Genomic DNA, 22,035 nt, shown 5'->3' with positions numbered 1-22,035 from the left:
GTCCACATCATATGCCCTCTTCTTTCATTGAAGGCTTTCTTGATTTTGCTGGTAGATGGGATCTTTCATCTTTTTAAGAGACCCACCCTTGTCACTGGCGCCATCTTCTCCTTAGAGATAAGACTTTGAAACCTTAACTGTGCAACACCTCCATTGCTTTTCCTGACCACACCCCCCCCAACTAACTCCCCCACCGCCTACCCCCCTTCTAGTCACCGAGTTCTTTCTTATATTTCTACAGTGTCTCATTGATGAATTTGGTCCCTCATTGCCACTGGCTTAGATAATCCAGTCAAATACAGCCAAGTATCTGCTCTCTCAAGTTTCCTTTGAGATGTCAATTTTCTCCCCTTCTGCCTTTGTTACTTTCCAATCCAGTCTTCAAATCAGCACTAGACTCCTTTCAAAAGTGAGGATGTGTTCGTGTTCTCACTTCTAGAACGTTGAAGTGAAGCGTTCGCACTTTGGAGATAAGCCCTTCAAGATTCAACCTGGCTCTACCACTTTCTAGCTATTTGACCTTGGGCAAATGACTTCCCCATTTCGAAATGGGGCCTATTGTGAAATTTAAATAACACAATGCTTGTGAATTTTTGCAGAGTGACTTCTCAAGTTTTGTCCTAAGTCAATGATAGTGTGATGGGATGATAAATTCCAAGTTTCAACTGATACGTGATAACATAGTAAATACGACATTTCGAACAGACCAGTAGGTCTGTTCTGCATGTAGGTATCAGACCAATATGCAGATTTTCAAAGCAGGTGGCCCAAAACTAGTTAGATTGCTCTGAAACCTGAAGGAAGGAGAAGCAAGTGGAAATGGAAAGATGATCCTGTGAGCAGGTTTTCTTTGCAGAAATCCATCCTGGGACTCCTGCTGTTACCTCAGGCGGGAGGGTTAGACGGTGGCAACTCCCTCACCTCAAGTCTAACTGGGGGCAGGAGGCATTTCCATGGGATAGTTTGGAGACCTGAATCTGTGGTCCCTGATGAATGACTCCCACTTTAGTGTCCCCTGTTACTCTAGGGCTGTGTGTGTGGACTTTTTTGGTTGTTAGTGACAGAAACAATATCTGAATTAGCTTGGGGGAAAAAAGGGAGGCCTTGGTTGGGATAATACTAGACTAGGTAACATCACCAAGGGAAGAGTTGACTGAGGAGACCCATGGAAGGACAAGGTGCCCCCAGGCCTCAGGAGCAACCGGAAACGAGGACTCCCATGCTTCCAGGACTTCCTTCCTCCACTTTTTCTTTCAGTTTCAGTCTGAAGGTGGCTTTATGGTGAAAAAAACATGGCCAGCCGCAGTCCCAAGCTTCTGGCACCACAGGGGACGGGCACCCCTGACCCACTTTGGGTCTGGGAAATCGTCGCGGGAGCTCTGACTGGCTTGGACTGGTCAGGGCCTCCCTCAGATGAACCCAGGGTGGGGAGGAAGAACAGTTCCCAGAGAGACAGGGGTGCTAAGCAAACACCCTATTAATTTTCATCCCTGTAACTTTTCAAGTGTGTCGGCTTCTTAGACATAGCACGGCCCGGTGTAATCCCCCCAACAAGCCGATTCAGATGGGGAGGATGGGAAGGGGGATAGGTCTTCCTAAAGGTGGATCGAGGCAGGGATGAAACCCTGAGAACTGGGGAGGAGAGTGAGGCAGAAAAGAAGTGAGACGGCTTCTTCAGAGCGCTACTCGGGGATGAGCTGTAGGATATTCGTGGGGCCTCTGGAGGTGCTCACTGGGCAGTGGAGGAACGAAGACGGTCCCTGAGTCTGACCGAGGGCGTTGCAGTTGCCACTTAGCCGGGACTTGTGCAGGATGGGGAGCTGGCCTTTTGTGTCCCTCTTCCCCCCTGTCAGTGTCCCTCTCACTTCCTATGGACCCCCCGGCTCCCACTGCACCATTCCCATCGCCCTGTGACCCGAGGCCCCTTCATTTGCCTCACTCTCCCTTGCCAGGTTCACGTTCCTTTAGAGGGACCCCTGGCAGCCCCTCTTTTCAGCTGGCTCCCACAGCTAAAGGATGCCACTCATTCCATTATCCAGTCACCCACACATTTCCCTGAGCTGTCACTGTGTGGCAGCCCCCATTGTAGGCCCTGGGGGAAAACACAGTGAGCAAGGTAGAGGGCCCCTGCCCTCATGGAGCTTGCATTCCAATGGAGAGATCAACAGAAACTACACTAATAAATATGTGATATCAGTTAGTGGTAAGTGCTTTGAAGAAAAATAAAACAAGGCAGGGAGATAGTGAGAAGGGTCCTACTTAGATAGGCTAATCAGGGTGGGCTTCTCTGAGGCGGGGGCATTTGAGCTGAGGCCTGAATGCTGTGGAGGAGTGAGCCCCGCTGAGATGGGGGAAATGGACTTCCAGGCGAGGGAAGCCAAGGGTCTGGAGGTGAGAATGTGTTTGGCTTGTGATGACCAGACCTAAGTGAGGTGTCAGAGAAGAAGAAATGCCAATAGCTCTTGACCAGATGAACAAATGCCCCACCAGGCTCATAATAAGAAGAATGCAAACCAAAACCCGTTGAGAACTGTGGTTATTTAGACTTTTTGCTTGCTCAGGTCGGAAACAGAATCTGAATTAGTTGGAGGAAAGCCAGGGAGGTATTGACTGGGACAATGCTATACTAGTTCACATATAGAAAGATCCTTAGATGTCCCCATAGTAGGAGAAATGCACCGAGATAACCACATCTCACTCACCAGATAGGCAAACGTCCAAGGCATTTCTACAACACATGCTGTGGGGAAACCCCCTTTCTCATAAATTGCTGGTGGGGAAGCAAAATGGTACAACCCCAATGGAGGAGAATTTGTCTAAATTTAGCAAAATTATCCATACATTTGCCTTTTAACCCAGCAATTTCACTTCTAGAATCTGTCCCAAAGTTACAGTAGAAAAATGTGAGTAGATATAAGCCAAGCCTATCCATTGCTGCACTATTTAATAGCAAAAGACTGGAAACAACCCAGATACTCATCAGTAGGGGCTTAGTTGCACCAACGTGGTAAATTCACATAGTGCACATGTGGAATACTATACAGCTGTAAAAAGGAATGGGAATACTTTTACATATGACTATGTAATGATCTCTAGGATCATGTTTTCTAGTGATAAAAGCAAGACGAGAAAAATGTGCAAAGTATGCTATCATTTGTCAAAGAAAAGGAGGGAAAATAATACACATATATATTTATATTTTTTTAAATGAGAGAACAGATAAACAATAAAGATGAAATAACAGTAACCTGTATGGGAGGGAGGGAGGGAATTTGCTGGAGGAGACAGGGAGAGAAGCTAGATTTCTTTGTAGATTTGTAGTTTGAGTTTTGAACCATGTAATATGCTTTATATTTATAAAACTAAATTTACAGAGAAAGGCTATCCTTAGGAATCAAATTTGAAGGAAACAAATGAACCTAACTTGGTTTCCAGTTGGTGGAGGAGAGGAACTATTCCAAATGACTAAAGCACAGGAATCTCTACCATCCTTATGGGATATACCCTTAGGACAAAAAGAACTGGGGGATAAAATCTTAAATTGTTCCTACTGAATATTGTGATTCTGAAGCTGCTGTGTATTGTAGTATTGGATAAGGCAAATGAGTAATTATGTTACTGGTAAGAACCAAGATATTTGGTGTGGAAGAAGGAGGATACAGATGTATGACTGAAAAATTCTGGATTTGATTTGGAATTGTCAGTCTGAACTCACGATGCATGTTATCTTTAAAACACACTTATTCAACTCTACTTCAATTACAAAATAAATTTAAAAAATAAAAATATAAAAGTAAGGCCTTATTATTTTAAAAAAGTTTAAAAAACACATTTATAGGGCTTCCCTGGTGGCGCAGTGGTTGAGAGTCTGCCTGCTAATGCAGGGGACACGGGTTCGAGCCCTGGTCTGGGAGGATCCCACGTGCCAGCGGAGCGGCTGGGCCCGTGAGCCACAACTACTGAGCCTGCGCGTCTGGAGCCTGTGCCCCGCAACGGGAGGGGCCGCGATAGTGAGAGGCCCGCGCACCGCGATGAAGAGCGGTCCCTGCACCGCGATGAAGAGTGGCCCCCGCTTGCCGTAACTGGAGAAAGCCCTCGCACGAACCGAAGACCCAACACAGCCAAAAATAAAGAAATAAATAAATAAAGTAGCTATAAAATTAAAAAAAAAAAAAAAAAAAAAAACACATTTATATATTTTCTAGTTCAGTCCGCTAAAGAGTCTTGTAAACAATAGCTGACTCTGCAAAGAACACCTCTAAGTCTATAGATTATGATCTTGAAATATGTTGAAATACTAAATGAAACTGAGAAAGAAATGACTGATTCCTTATCTGGGGCAGGAAATGGGCAGGATGAGCCTGGAACATCTTGTCCTGCCAGAAGGTGAAGTAGCCCTCAAAGACGACTGAGACTGTGTCAAAAGGACGCAGGAGCCAACCTGATGAGATTCTCACCAGCAATTTAAGCATCAGTAAGATAAAACGACAGTGATGAATTGGGAGATTGGGATCGACATATATACACTAATATGTATAAAATGGATAACTAATAAGAACCTGCTGTATAAAAAAATAAATAAAATTCAAAAATTCAAAAAAAAAAAAGATAAAACAACAGTGGATTTAAACCCATCAAATATGTTTAGTCCACGAGTTCATAAAGATGCTTAATAAAGTAAAAAGCCTCAGTGATCTTCTTTGAAGGATAATGTGAAGCAAGTCATTAAAAAAAAAAATAAAGCTAGTTAATAAAGGAAAAGAATCAAGTGTATATTTTGCCTGTCTTACAAAAATGTAGCTCAGGGTAACTCCATAGTAGATGAGAAGTAGTTCCTTGTAATGGAAGTACTCAGTGAATAAATAAAGAGGGAATACCATCATTTTGCAACTTATAAAGAAAGAGTAGATCTACGCATCGAGCATGAAGGGCTGCTAATACCACAAAAAGAGATGGCCAGGCATTACGTACCCCCGATGGAGGTATACAACACCATTCATGAAGGAGTCTTGCCAAACCCAAATCTATCAAGCCTCTGGATCTAATGAACAGGACCTACAGGTAAGAGAGAACCCAATTAAATGACACTATGTGGAATTCATCAAGAAAATCCAGACTGGGGAGAATTCTGAAGGACAAATAACATGGTTTTATCATCACCAGCAACAAACTGCAAGGAAGAAAAAAGAAGACATGGAGGAGGACTCTATAGACTAAAAGAGACATAGTAGTTTAGATCCCAGCGTAAGTAAACAAAATGTTAAATAAAGGATGGATGGAAGGATGGGACCAGGGAGGGGATGGAGAGGGAAGAGAACATTGGTAGCGCAGCTGGAAGAATATGAACGCTGGCAGGACATTTGATGATACTGAGGAACTATTCTTGCTTTTGAGTGTGTGTGATGATAGGTATTATGATTTCAAAAGACAAGCCCTTGTCTTTTCAAGATAGACACTGAAATATTTACGGATGAAATGATATGATGTCAGACATCGGCTTCAAAATAACCGGGAGTGAGTGTGAGCGGTTGGGGACATGGAACGCTGGTGCTCAGACTTGAGCTTGCATCAGAATCACTGGCGGGGCTTGTTAAAATACAAATACTGGTCCTACCTACCCAGTCCTGGGTGTGGCCCAAGAATTTGCCTTTCTAACAAATTCCGGTGGTGTTGATACTGTTGGTCTGGGGACCGCACTCTGAGACCCACTGGCAGAGAGGAAGGAAGGTTGATCCCAAGCTATTGTTGTACTTGGGTGGTGGGTACATGAAAGCTCATTACAGTATTCTTTGAACTTCTGAATACGTCTGAGATTTTCAACAGTAAACATAAAAAAAAAAAAAAAGTGATCCAGAAGGACACATAAAGGGAGCAAAGCCTTTGATGACCCATAGTTGTAATGGGAACATCTATACTCATTAGCAAACCGGACTTGGCTGCTGCCTCTGGGATTGGAAGGTCCCCATCTCCTCCTGCCCACTTGGGGGTTAGTGCCTCAGCTCAGCTGTCAATCCTCTTGGAAAACTACCTGGCCTGAGGGGTAGGGAAGTGGTCTTTGTCTCAGGGTCTGCATCGTGCTGCATCCATTTCCTTAATGTGGTCAGTCATTGGAAGGACCATGGTTTGAATGAATCCTAAGATTTTTCTGTCCACTTTACCTGGAAAGGGTGCTTCTGAGCAGAGCTGTGTCGGTGGTGGGGGTGATTACTGAGCTCAGATGCCCATGTATCCTGCAAGGACCTTTCTCAAACTCCAGATCAGGAGGCACCTCTATGGGTTTGAGTCCTTCTACTTGCCTTTTTAGGTTCATTTATTTATTTATCCATTCACACTTCAGATATTCCTTAGAGTACCTCCTAAGTGACAGGTACTTTTCTAGCCCCTGAGAATACAGCAGGGAACAGAATAGGCAAAAACCTCTGTCTTGTGGAGATGACATTCTAGTTGGGGATACAACAAAGAACAAGTCAAGAAATAAGTGAACAGTTTCAGATAGTGAAAAGTGCTATGAATAAAATTAGAGAGAAGATGCCGGATAGTGATTGAGTCCATGTGTGTGTGCATGTGCACACATGGGTCCACGTATTTTATTTAGGTGATCAGGGAAGACTTCTCCAAGGAGATGACATGTGAGCTGAGAGCTGGATGGTAAAAAGGAGCCGGCCATGCGGAAATCTGGATATTTTTTGACAAAGGAAGTAGCAAGTGGGAAGGCCCTGAGATGAGAAAGAGCTTGGCATTTTTGGGGGGGGGGGGGGCGGGAATCCCAAGAAGACCAGTGAATCTGGGATGTGGAGAGGAAAGGGAGAAATGGTGAACTCAGGTGGGAGGGAGAACAGACAAGAGCTAGGGTTCATAGGACCTTGTAGGCATAGCCTGGGTGCTTATATACAGACCCCAAGTACCTCCCAGGCTGCCAGCCATCCCCCAGCTATCGAAAGTACATTCTGTCTAGAGAAATAGGGCACAATTTTAACAGGGAAGGCCCCTAGGGACTCTAATCTATAGGAAAGTGTTTTGTATAAGCAACTGAATAGTATAATATAGCCAATTTGTTGAACCAACCTATTAAAAATCCTATAATTTTATTTCAAAATCACTACATGCTCTCGATGCCTATGATTTTACCCTAAATACACTATTTGCTCAATTTAAGATTTGATCCCCTATAGTATTACCCATCATACAGATTCCTCTATGCCAGGTAGTACTATTAAGTTATCAGTCATTTCATGCTAATAGAAATGAATTGAGAGCTGTGTCCTGGAAAAGATATTTTAAAAAAGGAAAGCATAAAGTTAGTGGACTCAAGAGTACGAGAAGGGATCTCCAGGGAAGAAACAAATCAACAAGGAGAAACTGAAGATGCATCAGGAAAAAACTACCTATTTTACAGTTTGGAGTGAGGCTCTACTTCCTGGATAGACTAATATCCTCCTGCCAAGATGTGTCAGAGCAAAGCTCTTTCTCTTGAAATAATGCACGTATACCCTCTATAGCTCTTTCCTAAACAGAAAGTGTGCAGTAATTCACAGAGCGCTTTAAGTGAACAGAGAAATGGTTAACCTTAAACTCTTTGAACCGTAGGAACTGTCATTAATACAGTGTAGCCCTTTCACGACGATGAGACCATTCTATCCCCGAGGCAGTTCACATGGCTGGGGTGAGCAGGTCAGTCGCTCCCAACTTTGCATTCGGGGACTTTATATTGGTTGCTTAAAGTCAGCCGTGATGAGGATATTTCCACCAAAGGAATCAGCAAATGCTACACATCAGGCTTTTCTTTTCAGAGCTGATTGTTAAATATTTACCAGCACATTGATGCTGTGACCCTTAAAAAAATAAATTTGGGGATATACCACGGCATATGAAAAAATAGCCTTGTTTTTGTTTTGCCTCTTGAACCGATGTTAGTGATATTTAAATCTGTATTCATCTTCTTGTATACTTTACATTTCAGCTATATTTATGTATAGATAGACCCGTTCACTTTCTCAAAAACCTTTACCAAGCATTCCATGGTTGACCAGATAGACGCAAAGGGCCCCTCGAGGCTTTGTGTCACCTGCCTCTTTCTGCCTTGTTTATCCCTGGTTCTGGACAAATTTAACCTTAAATGTGCCTCACCCCCCCCCAAAAAACCCTATTCTTTCTTTGCTCTGGATGTTTCTAGTCTGTGGCCCCTGCCTTGGGGGCTCTCTTCACCCCTTCTCCGTCTGACAAAGTCTTACCCATGTTTCAAGGTCAGAGCAGAAGTCATGTCCTGGCTCCTTGAGGCTCATCTGCCCCAGCTCCCTTCAGCATCCATGCTCTTTCAACAGTGCTCCCACCAAGTGCCATCTGTCCCTCCTTTGCCACCATCACCATTGCCTTGTTTTATAGGTGTTTGTCTCCATGTCTTATCTCCTCCCCTGGATTTTAAGCTCCTTGAGGATAGTGAATTTTACTTATTCATCATTTTATCCTTTAGAGCAGCTGGTATAGAGCTTTGTACATAGTCATCACGCAGTTAGTGTTAGTTGAATTATCTGCAGACATGATTTCATATTCCCCACAGTGCCCTGGACAACACAGTAAGTGCTGTACACACACACACACACACACACACACACACACACACACACACACAGAGTTTCATCAGTCTAAATATTTCTATTTGTGGACTGATTTCATTTAACCTGGAAATGCCTTGTTGAAGGGGAACATTAGACTCACATGTAGCCCCAAATGAGGATCAACCACAAAACTTCTACCTTCAGTCTAAAATGTCACCTTTCTCATCTGCACGCAAAATTGGACCACCGTGTCCAGTCATGGGTTAGAAAGGTGCCAATCTGTTACAAATCATGACCTCTGATAGCCACTGAAGATGCACCTGCATTCCTACTGGGCATAGATCCTGCCAGAATGTAAGTTCTACTGGTATTTTTATAACCAATGATAAAATGAAAACGATTTGGATTTTTTTCCTTTGCTCACTTCTACTGTAAAAGAAGGCTGCCCCTGTTTGGTTTGTTCATTCATTAAACAATTATTGCCTTCTCATGCCAGACACTCGGCTAAAGTCTCAAGATATAAAGATGAATTATCCACGGCCCTGCCCTTCCTGGGGTTCACATTTAGGAAAAGAGACTGAAAAAGCCATCAGACATGTTCAAAGTCTCAGGCGAAATCAAGCCCCGAGGCTCTGATAATGACCCACATCAGTGCGTTTGCCCGCTAGATTCTGCCATCTGTCCCCGCATGAGATGTTTGCTGTAACTCCTTTCCACTGCCCGCTTTTGGTTTGAATGACCTTGGAGACAGCCTGAAATCCCGAGCTTTTAGAGTTTCTAGTCTGCACATATGTGCTTCAAATAGAAATTCACAAACCTCTAATTATCTCCTCTTAGCAGGCTGCCTACATGAGTGACGACCAGCTCTTTAGTCACTGCAAGAATGGATTTCTATGTAGCCTGTGCCCGCCCGGGATGCATTAGGATGCCCAGAACATGTGTGGCCGCTCTGAGCGGGCACAGGGCAATTAACAGAAGCCACGCAATTTGCAAAATGCCTCAACTTCCTGCTCATTTCTGAGGCAGAAAATTGTCACACCTTAACCTCAGGAGGCTCATCAGCAGAATAATTCCCACCCCCACCCCAAAGAGAGCCTCTGGTGTCGGATTCTCCCCCCTCCCCACCCTTGCTTTTTGCAAACATAAGCACTCGGCTGGAACAACAGCTATGACTCAGTTCCTAGCGAACGCTGCCTGAATTGATTTAGTCTGAGTTCAGATTTAGCACATAATCATGTTCAATTTGCTCCACTGCACTGCCTAGAGATAAAAGGCTGGGGGAAAAAAAAATAGCTCCAGCTTGTGTCAGTCTTTGCGGTGATGTCATTGCCATCAGACAGCCAGCCGCTCTTACTCTGCCCTGCTGCCTGAGCCGCGGCGGGCTGTGTGCGTGCAGCGGAGTGGGCTCAGGTGCCCAGCTCGGCCATCCCCAGGGCAGGGCAGCGCCCGGCCGGCCCGGAAACATCCACCTGGAAGGCTCTTCCCAGCCCACACGACTCGGAGGCTGCCTAGCTCTTTATTGTCAATTCCGGAGGGGGAATGCCAGCCCCTAGAATGGACTGTGATATTTCCACTCTGGTTGCCTGCATGGTGGACGTGGAGGTCTTTACCAATCAGGAGGTTAAGGTACGCACCTGCCATCTTCTGTTTCATTGTTGCTGTTGCTGAAGCTGCTTGGAGCCTTGTTAGCTTAAGGGAACAAGACTTTGGTTCATAGTTTTCAGCTCACGATCTGCGCTAGAAATGCATGTGGTGAGTGCCCGACTCTATTAATTAGAATAAGTTAGACGAGGGACTGGCGCACATTCATTTTAAACGTGATAAGCTTTGAAAAACCACTGTCTGTTTGTTCTTGCCTTTTCTATTAGGTGATCCCCAGTCATCCTTTGCACAGTAGACATGTTTTCATAGTCTCTGTGTCAATAAGAATTTGCCGGTCCTTAATGCTGAGAGGGGTTTTAAATCAATGATTCAATGAAGAAAGCACATATAATACACATCGTACCCAGGACACCCTGATCGTGGGACGTTAACCCCTTGATGGGACGTCACTTACATAGGCCGTGATGTGGTCTGCACATTGAACAAAAGCTATTCTACAGATGGCAGTTTCAATCCCTAGCTCTCTGGAAGTCAGAGTTGGAGAGCAGCTGTCTAAATTTCCTTTGTCAGGCAAAAGAAGCAAGTCATTTTCCCTGAACAGTTGTCCATAAAGAAAGTTCAGGCATAAATAAATTTTGCGTAGTATTCTAGGGCGCTGGTCCTGGCTGACTGTCTGCAGCAATTGTTTGATTGTCATGGGTAATTGTCTCCTGATGACATACATTCTCTTTGCTTTTCCCCTTTGGTCTTATGTTCTGAAAAAGATGCCATGCTTGTGAAATGGGCATTTTGATTTCTTCTCTCATATTGAACATAAGAACTAGCAGAAGCTTCTTATTTAAACAGTTCACACACACGACAAAAAGGATAGTTGCTCATTGTGTGATGGGAGGAAGGAAAGGGGAATTGCACTGCATAATCATTTGTCACCTTCCCCTTAGTCTTTACTTAAAGGAAGACCCAGAGTTCTTTATTTTGGGGTGTGCAGATGACACCCTGGTGCTTCCCAGGTGGGAATTTATGTGTCCACTAGCATAACACATGGCTCTGTCATTCAAGATTACAGTTTTGAACACCCTTTTGAAAGCAATTCAAGAATCTGTTTTGTTGTTTCTGCATATTTTAAATGTGTGGCCTGCGTTTACCAATTCTTAGGCCAGTGCTGTGAAGTGCCGACCACCTGTCATACTGAGGTTCCGAAAATTAGAAGGTAATGGTTTGGTGCTGCTTGCGGTGGTGTCCACGAATGGAAACATGCGTGTAGCGACTCACAGCCCCGCTGGCCGTACACGCTGTGTACACTCCAGAAGGGAGCAGCCCTCAAAGCCCCTCCAGTTCAAAACCAATTTAAATTCCGATGTGGGTAACTGAGTAGAGAGCCATCTCCCAGCACCTGCTGGAACAGAATTATGCGTACATAAAGTAACACTTTACGATTCCCTTCTCTTCTGAACCGTTCCCTTTTAATTATGTGCTGGACCTGTGAACATCATAAAATAAATAATCTAGAGTTTTTTGGTCCAAGAAATGATGGTGAGAAAATATTGATTAGGGATCTGCAGTCTGCCAGGCATTTTGCTCTTACAGGAAGGAGTTTAAAATATGCTTAGATGACGTAGGTATTTGTCATATAGACATACAAAGAACCACTTACCCAATATTTCTCTTTTTTTAATCATTGCTCTTTTTTTACTTATTTTTTATTGAAGTATAGTTGATTTACAATGTTTCAGGTGCATGGCAAAGTGATTCAGTTATATGTGTGTGTGTGTGTATATATATATATATATATATATATATATTCATTTTTTCATTATAGTTTATTACAAGATACTGTATATAATACCCTGTGCTATACAATAGTTCCTTGCTATTTATATTTTATATATAGGAGTGCATATCTGTTCATCCCAAATCCCTACTTTATCCCTCCCTACCCCTTTCCCCTTTGGTAACCATTAGTTTGTTTTCCATGTCTGTGAGTCTATTTCTACTTTGTAAATAAGTTCATTTGTATCATTTTTTAAGATTCTACATATATGTGATATCATATGATATTTGTCTTTCTCTCTCTGACTTACTTCACTTAGTATGGTAATCTTTAGGCCCATCCATGTTGTTGCAAACATGCCCAATATTTCTTAAAGACAGACTATTTTGTGGAATTCAGAGGACACAAAATTCTTAGAGCTGGTTGTACTTGAGTGGTTGGGATGGTGTCATGGAGCAGGTGGTACTTGAACTTGAAGATGGGTAGATTTTGATACAGGAAGAGGGAGGGCACGGGGACAGGCAGGCATTCCATTTTGCAGTCAGGTGAGTCAGTGCATTTGACTGCAGTAGGATCTCTGTGAGAGACTGGAGCGGGGCGCAGAGGGGAGTCAGGGCCAGATTATAAAGCCTCTCACCCTGTTCATCAGAAATGTATGGGGTTTTCTGGGAAGACTCCCACCAGAAAGATGCATTACATGTCCTTCCTGCTAAATAGCTTCGAATCACAGTTGATTTGTTTCTTTGAAACAAGTTACTTAATCATTCTGTGCCTTAGTTTTCTCATCTGTAACATGGGGATAATAGTAGTTCCTACCTTGTTGGCTTGGTAGGAGGATTAAAGAAAATTATACATATAAAGCAATTAATGCAGTGCCTGACATATTTCGTGTTCAATAAATGTTAGCTGTCACCATTATCGTCATGGTCATCTTTTTAGACGTTCTCTAAAGGTGATAGGTTACTTTCCCCAGTTTACTGGAATGTCCTATCTCCAGCTGACTTTACAATGGCAGTCCAGGACATAGAAAGTGTTTCCACTCCCATCCCCCCCGCCCCCCCCCAACACAGCCCAGCAACTTAGAAAACACGGCCCTTCGTTTCAGATATTTAATCATTTAATGTAAATCAGTGACGTTATTATCAAGCAAAATTAAGGCAGACCAAAGAGGTCTGTTGAGAAAACCTATATGTTCCTTGTTCAAAAGTGAGCATGGCTTAGTGTCATGAAGAGACGTTCAGATGTCAAATTCTGGCACCAAAGTTTCTCCAAAGGTAAACGTCATTAATCACCTATTTCAGATCCATAGTGGAGCCAGGAGTTCCTTTCTTCCAAGTCCAATATTTCCTGTCAGAGAAAAGGAAGGCACCGGTTGGGGGTCTGTTTCACCTGCCTGCATCCAGCTTGCTTGATCTCAGGCTCTTTTTTGCTTTTTACAGACTCTCCCTTTCTACCTGGAGCCCCATTGGGAAGCAACCACACCAGGGTTATGCAACCAGGAGACTTTCTTAGCAAAACAGTGGTTAATTTGAAGCGGGTGGAGAAAATGCAAATCTAGTGACTTATAGCAATTTAGAAAACCTTATCCTCCATGGGGGATCTCAGCTGGTTGCTTTGGGAGCCCTTCAGGCTCCAAGTTCCTAAATTTTGCCAAAGCTGCTAGAGCAGTAATACCAAATAGAAGAGGAAATCAGCCAAATGCATCCCCATATTTGTCTTTCTCCGGAAACTCCATTGGTGGTGTTGTGAACTTAGCTGTCCGTTTGATGGCAAAGGATGCTTAGAAAGATAAAGAAATTTGAAGCCCTTAATAGAAGGAAAATGACATGGTGAACTGTAGAGTTTGTGCGTGCGCGCGCACGTGCGTGTGTGTATGTGAACACGGGCAGAGTTGATCTTCTCCAGTGTTCTTCTCATATTCTGAAAATAGTCTCCCCCGCCCCTCAACAAGAGCCAGACGCTTGAGGAAATGAGAGGGATCCAAAGATGGGTAATAAAATTTGTATTTTACTTTAGTCCAATTGTTCTTAAACCTGATGACACATTGTTATCCCCTGGAGAGCTTTTAAAATATTGACGATGCTCAGGCCCCACGCCCAGAACTTCAAACTTGGCTGGTCTGAGTGGAGCTGGGCATAGACGATTATATAAAGTCAGCGTCTTGTCTCTTCTAGACACAGGTAGGTACGGGTGAAGTCAGTCCAGAATTATCTAGAATAACCTCTTTTTAAACACTTTGATCCATTCCCCCGAATGAAGCCTTGATGGATGCAGTTTCAGAAGCAATGTCTCTAAGCTATCAGAAATGTTGAGGCTCACCCAACACTCTTGGCCCAGTTCACCACCCCTGCCATCCCTCTACCCGGTTCCGAGCTGGTGGTAAACACCCTCGTCCACCGCTGGCTGCAGCCTGTAGCAGAATGTCCCCCCTTCTCCCGGGCACATCCGAGCCTGGGGCTGCGCCTTCTCTGCAGTGGGAGCTCCCCACACAGAAGAGGGGTGGATGCCTCCTCTCTGGGCTGGAGAGCTCCTGATTCACATCCCAGGGATCCAGTCCTGTCTCCATGGTCATCCGCACAGGAGACAGGAAGCTCATAAAGCTTCTTTCTACTCCTCAGGACAGGCAGGAAACATGGCAAGTCTTATAAGAAGATGAGAAATGTCAAAGACCCTGGGAGCTGGAGATTTAGATGCAAACTATTATATTTAGCGTGCATAAACAACAAGGTCCTACTGTGTAGCACAGGGAACTGTATCCAATCTCCTGAGATAAACCATAATGGAAAAGAATACAAAAAAAGAATGTATATATATATATGTATGTATAACTGAGTCACTTTGCTGTACAGCAGAGATTGACACAACACTGTAAATCAGCTATACTTCAATAAAAAAAAACAAAAACAAGAACATTTGTGCGGTGCTCTTAACTCCTAACCAGATGATGCTCTAAGCACCGGGAGATAGACCAGACAGACATCCCTGCCCTCACGGAGTGCATGTTTTAACACAGGAGGCGGACAATGAACTAGTAAACAAATAAACGTATACTGTAATTTCAGGCCGTGATAAGGGTTTTGAATGAAAGATGAAGCAGAGTGAGGGGGTGAATTGCTGGAGGAGAGGTTGCATTGGGGGCCCTTTGGGCTCCTCTTTCCTAAATGTTGCCAAGACTGCCAGCTCAATAGTCCCCAAAAGAGGAGGAAATCAGGCAGATGGCGTTCCTCTGTATTTGTCTCTCTCCAGAAATTCCGTTGGCCACTTTTGAATGGATGGCCAGTGGAAGCATTTCTGGCGAGGCGACAGTTTTTGAAACGTCACTGTTCCAGTGTCATTCAGGGATCTGAAGCGAGTGAAAGGACCATGTATGGATCTGAGGGAAAAGCATTCCGGTAGAGGGAACAGTAGAGGCAAAGAGAGGCCATCTTATCTGATGTGTTCTTTCTCAGCCCCGCCATTTAACCCAGTGGTCCCCAACCTTTTTGGCACCAGGGGCGGGTTTCGTGGATGACAATTTTTCCACGGACAGGGGTGAGGGGATGGTTTCGGATGATTCAAGTGCATTACATTTATTGTGCACTTTATTTCTATTATTATTACATTGTCATATATAATGAAATAATTATACAGCTCACCATAATGCAGAGTCAGTGAGAGCCCTGAGCTTGTTTTCACTTGGCATTCACTGATAGGGTTCTGATGAGTCTTCAAGCAATTGATTTATTGTGGTCTCTCTGCAGTCAGACCTCTCTGCTAATGATAATCTGTATTAGCAGCCGCTCCCCAGCACTAGCATCATGGCCTCAGCTCCACCTCAGATCATCAGGCATTAGATTCTCATAAGGAGCGCGCAACCTAGATCCCTCACATGCGCATTTCACAGTAGGGTTTGCGCCCCTATGAGAATCTAATGCCACTGCTGATCTGAGAGGAGGTGGAGCTCAGGCGGTAACACAAGTGATGGGGAGCGGCTGTAAATACAGATGAAACTTCACTCGCTCTCCCGCCGCTCACCTCCTGCTGTACAGCCTGGTTCCTAACAAGTCACGGACCGGTACTGGTCCATGGCCCGGGGGTTGGGGACCCCTGATTTAATCTATTTCCATCATTCATTCATTCAGGGACCTACTGAGGCTGTCAAGATCTTATGCCATAATTTTTATTTTTTTAATGCTGCTCCTTTTTAGAAATTGTGCTTAAGCTAATTCCCTCATGTTATGTTTTAAGCCTGGTGGTTCTCTTGGAGGAAAGGGAAATATAAGCAGAAATTTGTTCTCAGCATGATAATTTTTCATACGCTTGAAATCTTAGGATCGCTGTAGGGCTCTTCTTTCCCTTCTAAAAGTCTAGGGCCTTTGCAAGGTGACTCATAAGTCCTACTTTCTCTCCTCTGCTTTTGAGAATTTCCCAATATCCTCCCAATCCATGAAATCTTGGGCAAATCTCTTAACCTTTCTGGACGCGTGGTGATTATCCTGAGAAAAATGCCAATGCTTTGTGTATTTTGTTTTCCTTTTTCACACAAAAGTGTGATGTGACTGACTCATAGTCTGTGTCATGCTGTTGCGTGAGTTCTGAAAAAAAAAACAAACCCAGCACATCTTGGCCATTTAGTACAAAGAAATCTCTTTGGCATTTGAACCACTGGAAATTTCACGATTTGTTTTGTTTGGCGGGATTCGTAGGAGGAGAAGGATGGAGCAGAGTTGGTGTGATACGCTTTGCCCTTTGCTTTGGGGAGAGACAGATGACACAAATGAAGATGTGGGTATTGGGTATCGGGATTGATCTGGAAGAGAAACTTGTGGGTATTTGTTAGGAGAGCTTGTCAAGCTTCATGCCTATTTCTTATGCTTTTTGAAAATGCAGTGCTGGGCAGAGGATCTGGCTGCAATCATGACTTTTTGGTTCTGTAGAACTCTAAAGGTCTTTCAGAATCTTCAGAAACCATTGTGTTCACTCAGTAACTTATAAGAATTTGAGTTGTATATGATTTCATTCTCAAACACTGAAACCCTCTGGAGATATTCATGGCAACTTTTAGGAACCAAAATGTTAAGTTAACAGAAACTCTTATTCTCTGTTCAATGACTGGAATTTTAAATAATATTTGTTACATGTCTCCAGACCACTTTTAGTTTCTGAAAACCAAAAGGGACTGTGTGGGGAGGATGGGGGAGGGGGATGGGGTGGCCTGCCCATAACAGATTCTAATCCTCCAGCACAACAAAAACGTGTTCTTCCTCTGCTAATGAAATGGACTAGAATTGAAGCCATTTTGGAAACAAATGAATTAATACAAAACTGAATGTTAGACATTAACCCTAAAAAATACTTTAAGAAACTTAACATTCTTAAAAGTGCCCTGTTGAATATTATCTTGCCTCTGAAGAAAGTAGCAAACACCTTTCACAGACTGGGAAGAAGGGATTTTCTGCAAGTGACAGATGCTCCCTGAGAAGGTTAACAGGCAGATTTCTCAGCCACCTGTCACATTAGGGAAAGACAAGATACAGTATTCAACTAATGACATTGTAAAGCAGGAAAGCCAACTGAAAAGTTGCTTCTCTGTTTAGAGTCTTTTAACTGTTGGAAAGTAATTCAAACATTGACAGTTGCTACCTCTAACCTGAATGTCAGATTTATGCAAAACAGTAACAACAAAACAGTATCTTCATTAACATCATTCTCCTAAAGAAACCGATTTTAATGTAAAACTCAGAGAGTACCATTTGCATCCTTAGTGATTCTGAGTACAACTATCAATAATTTATAATAGCCTGTTTTAGTACTTTCTGATGAAGCTTAAAATTGACAAATAGAAAGGAAAATGATACCTGAAACATTTATTATCACTGGGTATATTTAGGTTGTAAGCTTAAATGGCATTACAGCTTTGTGGTGAAGAACCCAGCTTTCCAGGGAGGTCATCAACCCTCCAGCCCATTCCTGGCCTAGAATTTCTTAAAGTAAGGGGACAGTATCTTTACGTAAAGGGAATGTATCTCTTCCAAGCTCTGAATCTAAGCTGATTCCAAAAGATTAGTCAAAAGAACGTTGAGAGATTATTTAATGAGGTCTTCAAGCAGGTAAAAAGAAGTTGTGAACTCTTCACTCTATCTAGAATGGATCATTTATCTTAAAACTGTTTGAGAATAAAATATCCACCAACTTAGACCTTCCCTAGAAAATACTCACTCGATGTGCCTTTGTATTCCTCTTTGGGGTAAATGTATCTGGGGGAAAAATAAACACAGGCACACACACACGCATGAAAATGTATGTATATACTATATATAAATATATTTTTTCTTCCGTAACCCTGGAAGGTTTCTTTCTGTTCTGCTCCGGCCCTATCTAACCAGCTATTGGAAACTGTGGGCTCTTAACCATGTCAAGAGATGAAGAGCCCAGAGAAGGCTCCTGGCAAAAAGTTGAACAGAAGTCTAAACAATTGCTAAACAGTTTCTCCAGGGTGGGGTGGAGGTGGCAGGGGGACACGAAGAAATTCATGGCCTTGTCTTTTTATTGTTATATGCCAAGGAAATGTTTACATCTTTACAGTCCAGTAGCACAATTACTCTCCAGAATCTAATATACCAGCTCTGAACTATGAATTTTTTTTAAAAGGTTTTCAAAACCATCTTGACCCTTCAGCTTCCAGAAAGATAACTTTAACAAATTTATCCTTCTTTGTTATATTGGACTTCAGACCAGCTTTCGTTCCCCGCCCCACCTTCACCCAAATAACACCTTCACTAATATTCTACTTGTCCCAACAATCAGATTGTTTGCTACTTAGTTGTGAGATTTATTTCCTGCATCTCTGATGGGTCTAAAGGAATATGCAAGCAGTGTTTATGCTGTGCCCCAAAGATTTGATTGGGGGGAGGGGGATTTACTAAGTTGAGCATTAAACCATCTCACGTGATGGCAAATGTAACCCCCCAGAGATAGTCATTTTCATGGATCGATATTTTATGTTATCAAGATGGACAATTTAAAAAATTCTAACAACTCTTCTTCTTCACTAAATACTTCTGAGTACATAGCACACACCAGGGTACTCCTTGTCTTCCCCATAATAGCCCGGGGCATCTATTTTTCTACCCTGTTTTTTTTTTTTTTTTAATAAATTTATTTATTTATTTTTGGCTGTGTTGGGTCTTCGTCTCTGTGCGAGGGCTTTCTCCAGTTGCGGCAAGCGGGGACCACTCTTCATCGCGGTGCGCGGGCCTCTCACTGTCGTGGCCTCTCGTTGCGGAGCACGGCTCCAGACACGCAGGCTCAGTAGTTGTGGCTCACGGGCTTAGTTGCTCCGCGGCATGTGGGATCTTCCCAGACCAGGGCTCGAACCTGTGTCCCCTGCATCGGCAGGCAGACTCTCAACCACTGTGCCACCAGGGAAGCCCTCTACCCTGTTTTAAACAGGTTCCTGATCAGAGAAGTTAAATTTTTGCACAAGATCACACAGCTATTAATTGGCAGCACTGGGACTTGAACTGTGGTTTGCTTCACTCTTTCCCCTACTGAAATATCCCTAAGGATTACCAAGCCATTAATCGATTATTGGGGGGAAAGAAAAGATATATAGTCCAGAGGATAAGACATTGAACTCATATGTAGTATTTCCTCTAGTGTTCAAAACACTGTTTTTGTCTTCTATTACTTATCAGGTTAGGGAGTACTACTTTTACATAAATCAGTAGTGGAGATCATTTTACTTTTCTCAATAAATCTAACATGATGACAGCTCTAGGCATAACATCTGTTTTGGATTTCATCTGAAAATTTGTTTCAAAATCTAATAATGCCATCTCGTTGGGGAGAAAGAAAAGTGCTGGAAAACCCAGGAACTCACCAATAGACGGAAAATAACTGGTACGGCAGCTCCGCCACCTCTTTCTGCATGTCAGAGAACATTTTCCAGGACGGGGTGAAGGGTGATCTCTGAAGAATTGTAGAACAGCAGTGTTGAAAGTTTTAATTGCAATAATAATATTTTACTTTCGGACAGGGCTTTCCAAATTATACAAAACTCAGCTTTCTCGCTGGAGATCTCCAAGGTTAAACAAGACCGCACAGTTCCTCAGGGGAAGCTTGCACTGAGATTTGTTCACAACACTGCGCAAGATCTCTTGGTGTATTATTATAGCCTGCGTCAATAGTACATCTAAGAGAATTGATTTCATCTTCTGTGACTTCACTGTGCCTCTAGGTATTGACTAAGAAAACCTCTCAGGCCACCTTTCCTGGAACAGGATACGTAAGCAATGAGCAAACTTAATAATAGCAACAGTGTATTGAGCACTTACTATTTGTCAGGCACTGGGCAAAGTGCTTTTATTCATTCGTTCATTCATTCATTCATCAAATATATATTGAGTGCCTTCCGTACTCAAGGCCTCACACTAGGTTCCAGAGATACAGCGGGTAACAGTCCTGTTGGACGCAAAAGTCTGTGCTCTGTCATTATGCAGTGTTGGCCTTTATTCCACGCAGTTCCATTTTTCCCAAAAAAGACAATGCCGTTTCAACCTCCAAAGAGGCCTCCTTTGCTGACTTAGGGCATGTGAGAAGGAAGCAAGTCCAGCCTCCAAGTCAGACATCCTGGTTAGAATTCTCTATTTGGCCACTTGGCCACTTACTGTGTGACCTTGAGCAAGGAGCCTTACCTCTCTGTGCCTCAGTTTCCTCAATTACAAAAGGAAGAAAATAATAGTGCTTACCTGATCACTTGGCAGACAGAACACACACCGGTAATGTTAGCCTTTATCGTCATCCATCATCATCATCATTATCATCAGTATTAGTAAACTTCTCATATAGAGTTTTGAGTTTTCTTCTCAAGGCACTTCACCTATAATAGGAGCACTGCCCCTATTATATCAAACACTTGCCTGTGGTTTTCAACTCATCTTTGCACAGAGGAAGCAGTGCCCTACCTCAGCGACACTCTGAGGTCACAGAACCAGAGAGGGAAGCAACTGGTTCAGCAGGGGAGTGAGGAACCACAGACCCAGACAGTTGGTCTTGACTTCCAGACCCAAGGCCAGTTTTAATAAGCATTCAGAGAACAGGGTATATGGCAGAATACAGAGGCTTTAAGGCAGGATGCCCATTAAGGAAAAGAGAGGTTGAACTCAGAACCCATTTCTTCAAAACATATTTAAACACCTCTCTCTGAGCAGGAATTTTAAATGGAGTTGTTGACCAGTTTCACCACAGTTATGCTAAACCATAATTGCAATACTTTCAATATTGACCTTCACTTCCCATATCTACTTTAAAACTGTGGTGATAGGTGGAAATTAGATTAATTACCCAGGCTAAGCTCAATTTCTCTTTTGCTTAATAGGCCTTTTGCCCTAGAAACTCTGTATTCTGCCATGCCACCTACCTATGACTGCTTATTAACTTGTATCATAACTAGCAAATCATTCTGTGATACTTCAAACAAAACAAAATAAAAACAAAGCTAAAGCCCTACTATTCATTGCCTGGATGAATAAGCAGTAGACCTGAATTATTAATGAGAGGGATAGTAGATGATCTATTTTATATTCTTTCTCTGTAGGGAATTGTTCCATACATCGTAGTGCTCAGCAAAATAATATTCTATATTTAAATAACACTTAACATGTGATTAACCACAATTGATGTTTATGTAGGCCTCAGAAGACTTGAACCCTCTTTCAATGAGTGCGTCCTCATGCCACCCCTCTGTTACAGGTGGGAAGTATCATTCTCTCAATGAGAAATTCAGGTTGGAAGTGTTCTCCAAACCCAATCAATAGAGAGATTCAAGTTTGCTCCTTGTTACTTCACATTCTTTTTTTTTTTTTTTTTTAATTTATTTATTTATTTTGGCTGTGTTGGGTCTTCGTTTCTGTGCGAAGGCTTTCTCTAGTTGTGGCAAGTGGGGGCCACTCTTCATCGCGGTGCGCGGGCCTCTCACTGTCGCGGCCTCTCTTGTTGCGGAGCACAGGCTCCAGACGCGCAGGCTCAGTAGTTGTGGCTCACGGGCCCAGCTGCTCCGCGGCACGTGGGATCTTCCCAGACCAGGGCTCGAACCCGTGTCTCCTGCATTGGCAGGCAGATTCTCAA

At 43.2% G+C, this 22,035-nt stretch overlaps 1 protein-coding gene across 2 annotated transcripts in view; it reads left to right on the top strand.

Moving 5' to 3' along the window:
• The window catches only part of RCAN2 (regulator of calcineurin 2), a 268,038-nt gene that overhangs the window by 156,937 nt on the left and 89,066 nt on the right, over nt 1–22,035 (top strand). The window contains exon 1 of one of the 2 annotated variants that reach the window (XM_028161802.2): nt 9,932–10,181. The exons of the other annotated variant lie outside the window; for it this stretch is intronic. Coding sequence (XP_028017603.1) covers nt 10,095–10,181 — 87 coding nt within the window. The 5' untranslated portion in view covers nt 9,932–10,094. Of the gene's footprint in view, nt 1–9,931; nt 10,182–22,035 lie in introns of those variants that run through there. 2 annotated transcript variants of the gene reach the window in all.

The sequence above is a fragment of the Balaenoptera acutorostrata genome, chromosome 10, assembly GCF_949987535.1.
Source record: "Balaenoptera acutorostrata chromosome 10, mBalAcu1.1, whole genome shotgun sequence".
Lineage (NCBI taxonomy): Eukaryota > Metazoa > Chordata > Mammalia > Artiodactyla > Balaenopteridae > Balaenoptera > Balaenoptera acutorostrata.
The sequence above is the reverse complement of the archived record's forward strand: the minus strand, read 5'-3'. Positions and strand labels throughout refer to the sequence as shown.